General features: G+C 42.8%; 1 protein-coding gene across 2 annotated transcripts in view; it reads left to right on the top strand.

The window, feature by feature from the left end:
- whrna (whirlin a) overlaps positions 1-17648 on the top strand; it is a 130870-nt gene that overhangs the window by 94353 nt on the left and 18869 nt on the right. For both annotated transcript variants that reach the window (XM_079364196.1, XM_079364197.1), the window contains 2 exons: positions 591-799; positions 3005-3041. In XM_079364196.1, the coding sequence (XP_079220322.1) occupies positions 591-799; positions 3005-3041 (246 nt within the window). The remainder of the gene's footprint in view (positions 1-590; positions 800-3004; positions 3042-17648) is intronic.

The following is a 17648-nucleotide window of genomic DNA, read 5'->3' as shown; positions in this document are numbered from 1 at the left end:
AGTGTGTCAACAACATGATTTATACCTGTGTGATGAAAGCAAGCATAGCAGATATAAAGGTGGTATATATGGGAAAGCTCATTTTGTGGTTGAAATAGTGCTTCATTAATCAGTAATGATACTTTCACCTGCACATCTAGGAGAGCTGACCTCAAGGGTGAGGCTACAATACATCAGCTCATTATAGCAGACAGCACCTTACACTGTACCACCTGTCTTTCTCCTGCTGCCTCCAGGCTCAGCTCTTTGATAGAATGTGAAATTACCTGAAGACCTTTTCAATTACATATTAAAGAGAGCTGGTCTTGATCCTGTCAGCGAGCAGAGAAAACTTCGCTCTTTGTGTAATTATCTCTGTTTGCTGTCCAACCGCATAAAATCACAACCTTTAGAAAGTAACCTACAACCTTATTATCTCACCAAGATCCATTTAACATTTTACACACCTCCACCACCTCCATCTGTTATGTAACCTTTCGTCTTTCACCTTGAACTTGAACCTTTGCATGTGACAGCCTCTGCCTGGTCCACCCTTGCCACCTCGCTCAGTCCCTTCCGCCGCCCCTCTCTGTATTGCTCCCTCCAAACAGGTGGGCGACCAGATCCTGGAGGTGAACGGACGCAGCTTCCTAAGCATCCCGCACGATGAGGCCGTCAGGGTCCTGAAGTCATCGCGGCACCTGATGATGACGGTGAAAGACGTGGGCCGTCTGCCGCATGCCAGGACTGTGGTGGGCGAGACCAAGTGGATTGCCAGCTCACAGATCGGTGAGAGCTCGGCCAACAGCAGTGTGGCAAGGTGAGTGCTGGTCTGGTTCAAGACCTCTCATACAAACACTAAAAAATACTGTTACTCTGATTTTCTCGTGGTTTTACTCAATTTATTGTGGAAAAAATACGTAAAACATGGACTTAGTGTTGTGAGGGACATCACCCATCAAAGAGAGGATTTGAAGTTGAATGATAGACACCGTACTGTAAAATGCTGACTCATAGGCAAAAAGTTGAAGGTAAGGCTGGACTTAAGCCTCTTGGTAAACATTTACATTGTGCCCATCACCTGTCAACTCACATAGACCCTAATTCTTAGCTTTTATATAATCAAAACAGATCAATAATTCTCCCCCTTTACATTTTTTTAAATGTATTGCACAGAATATGAACTTCATGATGTTGGTTTGTTCAGGCAAGAAACTTAATACTGTAGCAGGAAAAAAGACTGAACAGAGATAATAAAGAAACACATGATCTGTCTTCTGAGACTTCAAATGTCACAGTCTTTAGCCATCTCTTGTTTGCAGACCATCTTTTAGATGCCACAATTCTTTTTCGCGTGTTTTTGAAGAGTGAATAGCGAGGCTCTGTGGGAAAAATGCCAAAGCCTCTGTCAAAATGCTACACCTGAGCTATTACTCTGCAGCTCATGACCCGAAACAAAGGAGATCCCCGACAACCAAATTAAAGTCTGATGGAAGGGCCAGAACACTTTTCTAACCAAGTCAATATCACACAACCCAACAGTGCAAGAACTCATAATGTGTAAGGCCTCTCTGATTCTTCAAAAACAAAGGGGCCTATAGACAGTATTCTGTATTTAAATTAAAGATTAGTTTCTGGTCTACTGTAAGGTTTTGATTTTTTATTGTTGTGCAATGTTTCTGAGAAAGACCATGTCACTTTTTCAGCCTGTAGTTTCTCTTTATACAGTATTTAACAATTTGTGTCACTTTTTGAAATCTTAGCAAGGACTTTAGTCATAACTTAAACTGCTGCAAAGGTATTTCTAGATGTAGGACTGCCATTCATTTCAGTAAAGTTACATAAATAAGTCAATATTTTTTACAGGTGTTAAATTTTTTTATGTAGACATTGCAATATATGTGAGAGCTGAAAACCTGCTCATATTAAATGACATTCCATTTTTTTTATTTCACCTTTATGTAACCAAGAAGTGAAAGTCATTGAGATTAAAAATCTCTTTTTTAAGAGTGTCCTGGACAAAACAAGCAGCAATACAAATAACAGAGTTTCAGACAGACAACGAGCAGCCAAGTGAGTTGAACATTTGGGCGGATATGTCATGACTGTCAATTATCAGTCAGGACCAAAGAGCAGCCATTTAGAAAACACTGTGGAGATATAATGAATGGATGCGTTGGTCTAAAAAGTCCACAAGGCTAATTGAAATTGAATCTCAAGAAAGGTCTTCATTTAAACCCTCATTATGTTGAGTCTGATGTGTTTTGCGGGTGGGACTGCAGTGTTTTGGTCTCTGCAGTTTTCACTTGATACTTTTCTTGATTCGTAGAATGGAAATCCGAGCTTTGAGTTGTCACTTTTCCTTCTTGAGCACTTAAGGATGTGAAGTCTTTTCAGTTTGAAAAAATGAAGCACATTTCAAACACTTCCTGGGATGTTTGCAGAGACAAAGAGAGAGAGCATGTATGTGTGTTTGTGAGATGCATTTGAAACTTAATGAAAAGCTTGACTGGGAGAGCAGAGAACTTTTATGTATTCTTTAAAAATATAAACCTCTCTGTGCAGCCATCTCCGCCATATCTGTGAATTGCAGCCTAACATTTGTGTTTGGCTACACTGCTAGTATCTCCATGTAAAATAACAATATCCATGTAGGTTTTGAATTTTCACACATATTTGTGACTCAATCACAATGTGAATTATTTATTAAAAGCAGGATTACCAGCCTTCAGAAGGAGAAACACTACAGAACAGAGATGGTAGATAGCTTAAAGTAAAACTAAAGCTCCTTATTCAATATCTTTAGACTTCATACTTATTCTTAAATGATAATCATGTGTGTGTGTCAATGTAACTAAGAGCCCACCAATCCCTCAACCATTAAAAGAGAGACAGAATGCACAGAAAGAAGTCAAATCTGTGTGAGTATGTTTGTGCATTCGGTTAGTGAACAAGTGGATGTGTGTGCATGTGTGAAGACCGTTCCTGTGTGATTCATCCTCCCTCTTCATATGTTTCTCTGTAGCTTCTCGTTGGACAAAGGAGCCTCTGCAGCAGGAAAGGTAAGATTTACAAGCACTCATTTCCTCTTTGTGTGTGTGTATGCGTGTGTGTGCGTGCGTGCGTGTGTGTGGCCAACACGTAGGACGTTGGTTTTAAAGTGGTGTCAGTGAAAACTTTAAGGTCAGTCTCATGTCACACTTTTAAGGAAAAGTAATAAAGGCTCAATGATTGTTAATGTTGTGATTGCAGAAAAAAATAATATATATTGATTCAGCATTGTAACGGTTGGAGTGCAATCAAAATATCTATGTTTGTAGTTTTTAGGGCTGCTTTTCTCTCTCTTTAAATGTTTGAAAGTAGAATGTTTGGAGGGTTATAACTAAACATGATGTCAGGTTGGACTCTGAGATTCAAAGATGAGATGATGTCCCAGCCTTGTTTATCGTGCTCCTGCAGCACTGCTGTGAGAGTGAATGCACTAGTGTTGTCATTTACATTTCAGGAGCTACTTTGGGTGTGTTAGAGGCTTTTAAGAATAAAGACTGTGATCAGCAGTGTTTGGCATCTGTCTATCAGCAGACTGTACAATCAGAAACAATCTGAACAGCCAGTGTTTTGGACTTTGGTGATCAACTGATAAACATTAATCTGACTAACTTTCTCTACATATTGCATGCTATGCAATATGTTTTCAATCTCATTTTGGCTGATTGCTGATTGAGGTACTGATAGACACACATGATTTTATCTACCTTATATGCAAAGACCATGGAGGTTGTTTATATATATATATATATATTTTTAATTAAAATATTATAATGCAGATCGTATGTTGTGTTGGCTTTCATGCAGATGTTGACAAAAGATTGTGTGCTTTTCATAATGCTAACAGTCAGAGACTCTAAGACCTCAGCTTTGGTCTCCTTGTACATTAGGACTGAATTTATCTTTCTTTCTAGGTTTAAAGGTCCATACTGCCCCCTGTTGTGTTGGAGGATATAATTCAATTATATTTTAATGTCTTGTCCCTTTGCATAAATTAAACATTGTATCAGCCAACCATATTGGTTAAAAAATGTATTTGAGGCTGATGACAACGTTGAAGTGACACTTACTATGCATCCCTTGTCTTGACATTGATAATGCCACCAGACAATCAACTGCACCCTACCAGCAAAACTGCCCTTGCATTATTTCCCTATACCATGGAGCTGTCCTTAGTGCACTCCTCATACACAGTGCTTCCACTGCCATTACTGCTGACTTTGACTGTGACTTTGCAGAGTAAGAGAGTGTGTGTGAAAGGAGAAATATTCGGAATGGAGAGTTGCAAGAGACAGCGGCTGCCGGAAGAAAGAGAAAGGGAGCGAGATTGAGGAGAAGACGCAGAGACGGAAAGCTCACTTTTCATTATGGAAGCCCTGATGGACAGTCTTCAACTGACAGGAGGGATGTAATGTACTGCTCCATCTTTGAGAGGGAATTTAGAGCGACAATGGATATGAGACGTATTTCCTGGCATTTACTGCAGACTCGGCTCCAGTGAGGTTTTAAAAGTAATGTATAGTCTTTTGTCCTAACCTGTTGCTCTACAGCACAGTGTCAATGTGCACAGCAGTGGCCAAGATTACCTGCCCTTTTTTTGTCAGCGGTGCCCTTTAAGGATGAAGAAATGAAGATTGATTGTCGGAGCAACAGTAACTGAACGAAAGAGTATAAAAATCTGCAAGTCCCTAAAGATGTTCAAGTAAACCTATGACATGCAGGCTACCAAATCTCTCTGCTCAGCACACCAGGAAGTTCATACAACTTAACAGCTCAACCTCTGAAGAAGAAAATGCTGGTATATTGCTGTGTGATACCACACAACATCTCTGTGAATGAGAAGTGCAGTCAGGTTGGAGCAATGTAAGAAAAGCTGTTATATTTTGCAGATGAAGATGGCCTCAACAAGTCCCTCCATTAACATTTAAATTACACACCCAACAACAACACAATATCAGTGGTGTTCGTAAAAGCATCGCAGCTCCAACTGCAAATGAATAATTTCATCAGAGGATGTCAGGCCTGTATTACAAGCAGTATTACACACTGTTGTATTTGAAAGAAAATGTGTGCTTTTTCCGCAGCCTCCGGTGATCTGCAGGGATAATTTATGACCACTTGGTTGCTTTCATCCTCTCCAAGCATTTACTGTATGGGAAAACTTCCTATTTCCTTGTGTGCTGCATGTTTCAGAGAAATAAGTCTGATGAAAAAACTGAAAGAACAGCGAGAAATGCCAAACAGCTCCTGTTGATGCGGGACAGGATCAGAGCACAGTGTTGTGGAAAAAAAACACACATACTGAAGAAGAGAATTTATTGCAGAGTAGGGTCAGAAATGCAGATGTAGTATATAGAACATAACTCTACTTGCTTCTCACACACACAGGCCTGAATCAGACACATGCACAAGCAGGACCTCGGGACATGAATTAATGAAGAGATGTCAGAACGTGGTGGCTGCCCCCACTGGAAGCGCCCCCTGGTGGGGGTTTGGAGCCTTGCTCAAGGGCTTCTCGGCAGAGAGGTGGTTTGGTACCTATCCAGCAACCAGACCAACTTCCATATTTTGGTCCTCACTGGGATTTGAACCGGCGACCCTCTGCTTCCCAACCCAAGTCCCAAACTACTGCTGCCCCCTCTTCTTTTTTTTTAAAGTCATTGTACTAACTCTAACTCTAATACTGACCATTAAGTTAAGAAATACTCTGATTAATAAAAATGCCAACCAGCTCAATCCATCCCTCTATTATTATAAAATGAAAAATATCTCTTTTAGCCGTTTTAGCTCTGCTCTCCATCGATGGGATCAGTAACCTTCGTATGACACTGTTCAATCCACTCAGCTTTTAAAGCAAACCCTCACATAAAAAGTGTCATCAGCTGGCAGACATCAGACTGACAGGTCATTAAAAATCTCTAAATGTGGGGGGAGCTCTACCTATCTCTTAGTTTCATTAAATATGATGGATAGGTTGTTAGGTAGGTGGATAGGTTGGTAAATTAACTAATAAAAGACTTACAAAAAGACAGAGACAAAAAGAAGACAGCTGAATGACGTCGTACAGAAAAGAAGCATGATAAGAGGTGAAACAGACTCCAGATTACAGTGAATACATTTTAGTATTGTGTCGTTAATCAGATATCATCATGTATCATTACATGACTGTGTGGCAATATATAATTTATCCCTGAACTGCTGTATTGTGAAAGGATTGTTATTATACCACTTACTCACTCCTATTATGTTGAATCATGACTTACCCTGCAACTCCCACTGGATGGATGGATGGATGGATTAAATACATTAGGATAGATAGATAGATAGATAGATAGATAGATAGATAGATAGATAGATAGATAGATAGATAGATAGATAGATAGAGCGAGCTTCTCCCCTTGCTTCACTGCCCTAAACGCCCCTCTATCATCGGCTCATGGTCACTGGAGTGATTCTGATCCAGACCTGTTATTACAGTGTCAACCTTTATATTGTTGGTCTTGTGTCATGCTGTTCGAACCAAGCTGTGTATCAATTTAAAACCTATGTCCTTTAGACTGACCTTGAAAAACAACACATGTTGTAATATGGGGTCTTCTGATCTCTGTGGCAAAGGCAGTGAGAGTCATGGTGTGTAAATGCTTTAGGTACATATTAAGACGTGTGTTAATATCTGTGCTTGTTTTACCATCTGTATGCATAAAGATTCTTATGAGGGCTATTATTCACTTCATGCTGTGTTGACTTGGTTCTAAAACAAATCATTGAAATCATAAACGTATTAGAAAAATATTTACTGAGGTAACAGATCAACTTTTTATTTTGTCATCAGCTGACATAAAATCTATATATATTTTTTACAACCGGTTTTGTCGCCCCCTACTGGACACTAAGAAGAAAAGTTAAAGTTCTATTGGCAACACTAAAGTAATTCACTCCATGTAGTATATGCTTTTTCAACATGTCTATTACTTTGTAGGTTCATTGTCTTTTTAGAAAGACATTTTATATATATATATATATATATATATATATATATATATATATATATACATATATACATATATAGTTGTGGACCTTCTTTTCTTTATTGGATAGGACAGCTGAAGAGAGAGGAAATGTTTGGATGAGAGAGTGTGGGGTGACATGCAGCAAAGGGCCGAGGTCACATTTGAACCCACGGACGCTGCGATGATGACTGCTACCGTTGTATTTTGTCATTACCATGTGGTGCCTTACATTGAAGAATATTTCTTTTTAGACCTTGTCTGTTTGACCTCAATTCAACCTTTTGTTCACTTTGTGTATTTCATTGTTAATGTGGTAAGTTTCCCTAACAGCTCCAAAAATCACTAAGAAGAATACCAAGGGGTTTTTTTTTTGTCTTTTTTTGTTTTGTTTTTACATAAAGGGGTTACATTATATTTTTTATTGTGAGAGGCACTGAGTCCAAGCTCCGAATGATCAAGGCACATGTACATCAAGTACATGTACACGGACTGGGAGCTGCTCTGTATGCATGAGTTTGTGCCTTTGTGTGTGTGCATGAGAGAGAGAGGGAGAGAGACACACACGTATACACACACACACACACACACACACACACACACACATACACACACACACACACACACACACACACACAGAGGGGAGAGATGGGCCATTAAGAGGGAAAGATATGTAGCAGCAGGGCTTTAGGGCTCGGCAGCAGGGAGGGAGGTGATAATTCACAGTCCTGCTGCTGCTCCATGTGAGCCTCACAGCCTCTGTTAGAGTCCCCCCCTCCTGCCACTGCAAGACTCACACTATGTCAACATATCAGCAGCATATATATTACCCTGTCTTTGAATTATCTGCTGTTGATTGTGTTGCTTAAACATGCTAAGAGGTCGGTGCTCTTATTTTCTGCACCCTCTCGTCTCTGCCTGTAGATTTAATGATCCCAGCGGTCACATCGTCTGTCCTTCCAAATATCTCTCTCCTGTGCTTTCCTTCCATCCTGTAATTGCAGCCCAAAGGCCAAGCAGACCGATAAGCTAATTAATTAAGGTCAGAAAAAGCAATTCTCTGTCATTGATACTGCCCTGATCCCATTTGGGCCGTGATCTAGTACAAATGAATGTTGTTCAGGGAATGACAAATATTTTACAGCAAGTAACAAGGGGATTTTTTATTTTTATCTCACAAACCTAATAAGCCAGGGATTCGTTTAAATTAGTTTCTGGAGATTGAATGCCCAATAGAAAGCCAACTTATTAATTGTAGTGTAATATAATAACAGAAATAACTGTGCAAGCACAAAAAGTAATCCCACTCACCGAGCTGATACTGAAAGCTCAGGGTGTTTAAAGATAAACTTCTTAAGAGTAAAAACTGCTCTGACTCAAAAGTGAAAGTTATCACTCTGAATCCGTAAGATGCTTTTATCACCAAGATACAAATCTACTTTGAACAACAATCAGGCAAACAAGAAGAGTTTCACTCTAAGACTTCTTGTGTTTAGCAGTGGCTTCATACTCATTTGACACTCTACTTTTTTTAAAAGGTTTAACGAACAGTACAGTTTAAAAAAAAAGGATTCCCATGGCTTTAAAGACGAGCAGAGTTGGAGCTATATCAGAGAAAAACTGAACCATGTAAAAATGGCTGAATGAAATCCACCAGCCTGAATAATATGATAAACACACAACACACATCTGAATTCAGCTCACATGAAGACATTACCACAAAGCTGCAAAGACTTTAATTTAGGTTTGGACGAATATTACACCATGGTGGTTGTATTGCAAACATAAGGAACACACAAGGAGAAATAGTTCACTGTGTGTTTCATTAAACAGCAGCTTCTAGAAGGGTTTATCCATTTCATGTAGCAGCTTCATATCTGTTGACGTCTTGTCACTAAACTCATTTTTCTTATTGATCACGTGGAAATGAAATCCATCAAACCAGACAAGGGGTCCACCTGGAAACAACTTCAATAATAACCTGCAACATGTCACATTGTTGAGTGTTTTTGTAGACGTTGGAATTTCATTTTTCTCTTAAAAAAAAAAATGGCAGAAAAATGTGTTTCCATATTTCCACCTATTTATTTTTTTTATGGCGCGATGGTATTTCTGTCTTGACCAGAGAGGACAGCTGAAGAGAGACAGTAAACGTTGGGATGTGAGAGTCGGGGCTGACATACAGCAAAGGGCAAAGGTCAGATTCTAACCTGTTGCCTCTGTACACGAGGCACGCAACACAACTGCTAGGCTATCAGCGTCCCACAGTTTTAATTTGATAAACCATTAATGAGTAATCATCTGAGATAAATGAGATAAACTAACTGAACATTCAAACTGTTCTCGTTCAGCTTGTATCCAAACCAACAAAGAAGTGGTGCTCTTGAACTCGTGTAACCATCGCAATTGTGAGCGATTCAGGAGTCTACTTTAGTCAATAGGTTTACATTCAATTATTCTCACCACAGGGTTAAAGTAATTGATATTTGACATTTAGAGCAACAGCTCCGGCTGCTTAGCACGTGGGAAGTTAGACGACATAGTTGAAGGAGCGTTAAGTCCACTTGGTGTGATTGATGTGGGTGATGTAGGTTTCACACAATTCTTTCCCTCGAGAGACAAGATTGATTCTGTCTGAATAGATGAGCAGTAAATGTTCACTTCTAACTAAGAGGACCATTTCACATTTACATGTTAAAATGTAAGAAGAAGGGTCGCCGGTGGCGCAGCGGCAGTGCGCGCGATCCCACGTATTGAGGCTCAGTCCTCGCGCGCGGGTGGCCCGGGTTCGCGTCAGGCCTGTGGCCCATTTCCCGCATGTCTCTCCCCACTCTCTCCCCCTTTCCGACTCTATAAACTTTCCTCCCTCTATAATAAAGGCATAAAAACGCCAAAAATAAATCTTTAAAAAAATAAATAAATAATGTAAGAAGAAGGAAGATAAAGACAACTTTATCACGAACATCTCTTATAAAGGAAGACACTCTGTTACGGAACCAGAATAGAACCCAAGCGCGAGACCAAGGATCAGGTAACAACAACAATTTATTATAAATAGGGAAAGTGACACTGGTGACAATAATGAGCAAGAGTCCAAGCTCAGGTGCGTAGTGTAGACAATAATCCAAGTGACTCTCAAAAAACCCTAATCCAGCACGCGTGAGGTGAAATCCAAGTGAACACGATGAGACGACAGGACACGAAGGGGCAGGTAGGTCTGGACTGGGAGCTGACGAGGAGAGAACACGAAGAGGGTAAGTACAAGTAAATCACGAGGAACATCAAAGTACACGGAAGCCTGATTTAGAGGTTTGATACCACGGAGGGTTGACAATACTCTGGCGCCGGCTGCATGTGGAGAGCCGGCTTAAGAGGAGGAGTTGACGAGACGTGGAATGAGTGACACCTGGTTGTGCAGCTGAAACAAATTGTAATCAAGGGGAAGGGGAGCACACAGGAGGAGAAGACGAACAGGGAAAGCAAACAACAAAAGTGCACACACTAACAAAAACCCAAATCATAACAGTACCCCCCCCTCAACGACCGCCTCCTGGCGGTCCACCCGGCTTTCCCGGATTGTCCCGATAAAAGTCACGAATTACTGAGTGATCTAAAATCAGAGTTCTAGATATCCAGCTTCTTTCCTCTGGACCATAACCAACCCAGTCAACAAGAAATTGAAAACCACGCCCCCTGCGGCGAACGTCCATCACCTTGTTAACCGTAAAGGCCGGATGGCCATCGATGAGTCGGGGGGGTGGAGGGGTGACGGCCGGAGGGCTAAACTCACTGGTGTTAACCGGTTTTAGTTGTGACACATGGAATGTGGGGTGGATCCTGAGTGCAGGAGGAAGTCTGAGACGTACCGCTGAGGGATTCACTATCTCCAAGACCTCATAGGGACCAATGAACCGGGGGGCCAACTTCTTAGAGGAAACGCTAAGGGGAATGTCTTTAGAGTTCAACCAGACCCTTTGGCCTGGCGTGTAGGTAGGTGCTGGAACCCTGTGGCGATCAGCCAACCTACGATTCCGTTCCCTAGTCCTCAACAATGCGGCTCGTGTCTCCCTCCAGGTCCTGCGTAACCGTCGCAGGTGACTTTGGACGGAGGGAACGTTAATGTCTTGTTCTTGACTGGGAAATAACGGGGGTAAGTAACCAAGAGAAACTTGAAACGGTGCCATACCTGTGGCCGAGGATGTGTGGGAGTTGTGGGCGTATTCAACCCATGACAGATGCTGGCTCCATTTATCTGGTCTCTGGGCGCAAACACAACGGAGCATAGCCTCTACGTCCTGATTAGCCCTCTCAGTCTGGCCGTTGGACTGTGGGTGGTATCCTGAAGAGAGGCTCACCGTAGCTCCCAGTGCCTGACAGAACGCCCTCCAGACTTGTGATGTAAACTGGGGACCTCGATCGGAGACAATGTCAGAGGGAATACCGTGCAACCGAAAGACATGAACTGTGAGCAGTTCAGCGGTCTCGGAAGCAGAGGGTAATTTAGGGAGTGCAACAAAATGAGCAGATTTAGAAAAACGGTCAACAATGGTAAGTATGACAGTATTACCTTCTGAGGGGGGTAAACCGGTGATGAAGTCCAACGCAATGTGAGACCATGGTCTACCCGGAACAGGGAGGGGATGAAGCAGACCCGCCGGCGGCCGATGTGACGCCTTGCCCCGGGCACACACAGAACAAGCCAACACATAGTCTTTAATGTCCCTGTTCATGGATGGCCACCAGAAATGTCTTTTGAGCAGGTCCGTTGTCCGAGAAACACCCGGATGACAGGCTATCTTGGATGAATGTCCCCACTGAAGAACCTGAGAACGGACAATAACAGGAACGAACAAGCAGTTATCTGGGCCCCCACCGGGGTCGGGGTGATCCCTCAAGGCATTACGGACAGCTGACTCGATCTCCCATGTCACCGAAGCCACCAGGCAGGATGAGGGAAGAATCGTGTCAATAGTTTTTTGTGTTTCCTTGTCTCTATCAAACTGTCTTGATAATGCATCTGGTTTTATGTTCTTACTCCCAGGTCGGTAGGTGACCGTAAAATGGAATCTGGTAAAAAACAACGCCCACCGGGCTTGACGAGAATTCAACCTCTTGGCTGTCTGGATGTAGGAGAGGTTCTTGTGATCGGACCAGACCACAAATGGTGTTTCAGCACCCTCTAGCCAGTGCCGCCACTCCTCCAAGGCTAACTTCACTGCCAACAACTCCCGATTTCCCACGTCGTAGTTCCTCTCAGCCGGTGATAGTTTGCGGGAGAAGAAGGCGCACGGATGTAGTTTCTGGTCACAGGAAGACCTCTGAGAGAGAACTGCCCCCACTCCAATGTCTGACGCGTCCACTTCCACGATGAATTGTCTCTGGATGTCTGGTTGCACCAAGATAGGTGCTGAAGAAAACCTTCTCTTTAGGTCAGCAAACGCCTCCTGTGCAGCAGGAGACCACAGGAAAGGTTCAGAGAGAGAGGTTAGTCTTGTGAGGGGGGCTACAACCTGGCTGTAGTTCCGGATGAAACGTCTATAAAAGTTAGCGAAGCCCAAGAATCTCTGCAGCTGCTTGCGAGAAGTTGGTGTCTCCCACTCCATGACAGCTTCGATCTTTGCAGGATCTGGTCTAACCTGACCACTCTCCAGAATGTATCCTAGAAAAGAGACTGAGGGGGTATGAAATTCGCACTTCTCAGCTTTCACGAAGAGTTTGTTCATTAATAGTCTTTGCAGAACCTTCTGCACATGACCAATGTGTTCCTCCAGTGAACGAGAAAAAATCAAAATGTCGTCTAAATAAACAAACACAGAGTGGTTCAAAAAGTCTCTCAATACGTCATTGATAAGGGCTTGGAACACCGCAGGAGCATTGGTTAAACCAAACGGCATTACGAGATATTCGAAATGTCCTAGAGGAGAGTTGAACGCTGTCTTCCACTCGTCCCCCTCCTTAATACGAACCAGATGATAGGCGTTACGGAGATCCAGTTTGGTGAAGATGGTGGCGCCTTGAAGCGGTTCAAAAGCTGAGCTGATGAGAGGTAAGGGATATTTGTTTTTCACTGTTATATTGTTCAGGCCTCGAAAGTCAATGCATGGTCGGAGAGTCTTATCCTTCTTATCGACAAAGAAGAAACCAGCTCCGAGTGGAGAAGACGAGGGACGAATAAATCCTGAATTGAGGGACTCTGTTATGTAGCTCTCCATGGCCTCTCTCTCAGGACCTGACAGATTATACAGGCGACTGGTTGGAAACGGGGCACCCGGCAGTAAGTCAACTGAACAGTCGTAAGGCCTGTGAGGAGGAAGGGTGAGAGCCCTCTCCTTACTAAACACCTCTCCTAGATGATGGTAAACTGAGGGCACTGAAGATAAGTCGGGGGGTTCCGGAAACTTAGTACCACCAAGAGTCTTACATGAGGGTGATGCTGAAGTAAGGCATTTAGCATGACAGTACTCACTCCAGCTTGTAATTTTACCCTTGGACCAATCAATCTGTGGGTTATGGAGCTGCAACCACGGGAGGCCTAAGACGATGGGGGCATGAGATGAGGGCATAATGTGGAAAGCTAAACTCTCCCTGTGATTACCTGCTAACAGCAACGATAGCGGGGGGGTTTCACTCACAACTTGAGCTAGCGACTGGCCATTTAAACCATCAACTCTTAGTGTCTGGGAAACGGGGAGAACCTGAATACCGGCTTCACGAACGAACTCGCAGTCAATAAAGTTAGCGTCTGAACCTGAATCAACAAGAGCTAACAATGACAGTGGTTTATTGTTAATTAACAGGGTAGCTTCCAAATTTACCCGTTTACGGGGAGAATTAAGAACAGTTGCGCTACTCACCAGAACCCCGGCTGAAACTGGTGAGTGGCCTAGTTTAACCGAACCGGACAGTTAATCAAGCGGTGTCCCCCTTCACCACAATAGATACACAATCTATGTTTGAAGCGACGGTCTCTCTCGGCCGGAGTTAGCCGGCTGCGTCCCAACTGCATAGGGACCTCTGGTGTAACAACTGAACGAGAACTATCTCTCAGAGTAAAACTAGTGTCAGGAAGCAAAAAGGGTTTAACAGGGGTTTTACTGGGCTCCTCTCGTTCCCTATCGCGGATGCGGTTATCGATCTTGATAGCCAGAGTTATTAATTCCTGTAAGTTATTAGTTTCAGGACGGCCCACCAAACAATCCTTAACTGCTCCGTTTAACCCCTTTGAAAAAATCGCCTGCAAGGCCTGATCATCCCAGCCTACTTCTGCTGCTAATGTGCGAAAATCAATGGAATACTCCGCAACGCTTAGTGAACCCTGGCGAAGGCTGAGCAGCTGATCCCCAGTATCTCTGCTAGCAACGGGATGATCGAAAACAGAAATCATATCTTCGAAAAAACCTTTGTAATTGACGTGACTAGTTAGCGGGTTGTGCCAGAAGGCTGTTCCCCACGCCCTAGCTCTGCCCGATAGCAACCCGAGAACATAAGCTATCTTGGAACGATCGTGGCCGTAAGTGAGTGGCTGAGTCTCAAAAACAAGTGCACACTGAAATAAAAAAGCTCTACAATCACCCAACTTTCCGTCGTATCTCTCTGGGGCAGGGACGAACGGTTCACGAGGCTGGGCCTGACTGGGAGAGGGAACAACAGGGTTAGTAACAGTCGGTTGAGCGGGGTTTAGCTGCGCTTCAACACGACTGAGGCTTGTCGATATCACCTGCAGTGACTCGACCATATTGCGCAGAGCCTGGTCATGCTGCCCGAGCATGGCTCCTTGAGAGGAGAGAGCGAACTGAAGGGAGCTAACACTAACCTCTGAATCCTGGTCCGCTGGGTCCATGTTGGCCAGAGTATTCTGTTACGGAACCAGAATAGAACCCAAGCGCGAGACCAAGGATCAGGTAACAACAACAATTTATTATAAATAGGGAAAGTGACACTGGTGACAATAATGAGCAAGAGTCCAAGCTCAGGTGCGTAGTGTAGACAATAATCCAAGTGACTCTCAAAAAACCCTAATCCAGCACGCGTGAGGTGAAATCCAAGTGAACACGATGAGACGACAGGACACGAAGGGGCAGGTAGGTCTGGACTGGGAGCTGACGAGGAGAGAACACGAAGAGGGTAAGTACAAGTAAATCACGAGGAACATCAAAGTACACGGAAGCCTGATTTAGAGGTTTGATACCACGGAGGGTTGACAATACTCTGGCGCCGGCTGCATGTGGAGAGCCGGCTTAAGAGGAGGAGTTGACGAGACGTGGAATGAGTGACACCTGGTTGTGCAGCTGAAACAAATTGTAATCAAGGGGAAGGGGAGCACACAGGAGGAGAAGACGAACAGGGAAAGCAAACAACAAAAGTGCACACACTAACAAAAACCCAAATCATAACACACTCACCATGAATCAGACACTTCCTGTAACAGCTGCTTAACATACAGCAGTTCAACACAACAAAATGTCATTAATGACCTGATATGAGAAGAAACATTGTCTAATAAATAGTTTGTAGTGTTTTTTTTTTCTAAAGACATTCTTCTCCTTGAATGCAGTGATTGTTGCCCCTTCCATCTTCATCAAGGTGTAGTACCACTCAAGTGATATCAGAAATAGCTTTGCAGAGTCCCTCATACAGTTTACATACAGACCCTAAAGTTCTGTCAGCTGAACCGTGATGGAGCAGATTTATTGGAGGTTTGTCAGAGTGAGATATTGAAACATGAGAGAAGTACACATGTGCTCTCTGTAGGCCTTGGCTTTTAATAACATCTGCCCTCAGAGTTCAGATACAATCCGTCCCATAGACATGAACAATCGATTTCTGCGCATCAAATCTTTGCTTTTGGAGGGCATTTCATATTTTTTCCATCAAGGAGAAGAACGACAAAACACAGCTGAGGTTGTGTTGCTTTAGGAATGTTTCTTTTTTCTCATCTGTCCAAATAAGTGATCAAAGTTAAAAAGCCAAAGTTAACTTTCTGTATTTCTTTCATAAGTTATGTTATGTATGTTCTGTTTCATTAAACTTTGATTATCTTAAACACAGATAATGAAAATCCAGACCAACATGGTCCCATATCAAGTGTTAAAACAAATAGCTCATCGTCTTCTGTCCAAACACAACTAACATTAGCATCCAGCCATGTATCATGTAGCTAATCTACATTTCAGAAACACTCATATGATAAGAATGGTTTGTATTTGTTCTAGATATTAATGTTTATCTTTGATATCAGTCTGAGGTAAAGCCAGATGTTAAAGCTTACAGTGTTTCATTAACTGTTCACAGTTTCTCTAAAAGCTCCACTGTTTATTTGTTGTACTCCAAACACAGCCTGATGCTGCGCTCGGTTTTCAGTTTCATTTGTCTGTGTCGCTTCTCATCAATAACAGTGGCTTGTTTGTGCAGTCTTTACATGTCATACATGACAGTAAAGATAGAGACAACATTTGAGCTTCCCACCTCATGCATTAAGCATGTTTGGCAATAAGAAGCTGCTTTTCTCTGAATGTGTGAATAATAAAAGGCTAGGTGAAGAAAATATTTCATGAACAACTGTTGCTGCTGTTTTCAGATTACATTCATATTTTGTGAATTGCTGTTTACTTTTTTCTCATGGAGAGATCTTTTCAAACCAGCGGGGTCACTCCTGCACTTCAGGGTTTTTGTTCTCTTATTTTTAGAAACCTCCTTGAATTGAGAGCATTAGTCATCCTGCTCGGACGGCCATGTATTTGTTTCTCTGAGAGCCTTTTATTAAAGACAAAAGATTCAGAGTTATGTTGACAGGGTGAAAGTGAGATACAGTAGATAGTTTACTGTGACCCTGACAGCTGTAAAAAGCTTTTTGTGTGCCAGAAGTTTATTTTGAGACTAGCAGCTATGGTTTTCCAGTAAGCATGAAAGGAAAGCAGTGTGATGTCTCTTTGCATCCCTAAAAAGACTCAACCTACAGCAGAGATGATGTGCATTTCCTTTATTTGGATCCAGCTTTGTCTGATCTGCTCTGAATCGATTGGATATGCACGCTTGTTGTCGTTGGTCACTGCGATAAAAAGTCCAGTCAGCTTATCTGCTGTTTAACAGACCCAGCCGGAGAATGACATCATAAATGGACCTGATCCAACAGACGGACCAGAGTAACTGTGAATCGTCCCTTACAGTAAAAGCACTCTCTGCTTCTCCTGCAGACATCATTAGCAGGAGACTGCAGGTATTCCACTCCAGTTGAGTGACGACCGATTCCATTAGCTTCCTCAAGTGCCAATCTGCCCTCTAATGCGACAGCCAGGGACTGACTGAGTGACTGCTCACATGACTCGCGTGGCTCTTTTGGTTCACCCTTGATTTAAAGTAACCGTGGTGAGGAGGCTTCAGAGGATATTTTTTGTAGTAAGCATTGAGGTGATTAGGATTCAGGCCGCGTAGGTAAAGTTCACCTTGCACATTAAACAGTTTTTGGCTCGTCTCAGACCTGGGACAAATGCTGCAGAGGATACAGACAGACGAGTGGAGGCAAAGAGTAGAAAAGGGGGAGGGGAAGACCGTGGTTGTTTTCTTCCTCTTGTTTCCGTCTCACAGGCTCTGAAACTGTGACTCTGAAGCAGTGTC

Source organism: Symphodus melops (genome assembly GCF_947650265.1).
Source record: "Symphodus melops genome assembly, chromosome: 16".
Lineage (NCBI taxonomy): Eukaryota > Metazoa > Chordata > Actinopteri > Labriformes > Labridae > Symphodus > Symphodus melops.
This window is presented reverse-complemented; position numbering and strand designations above follow the sequence as displayed.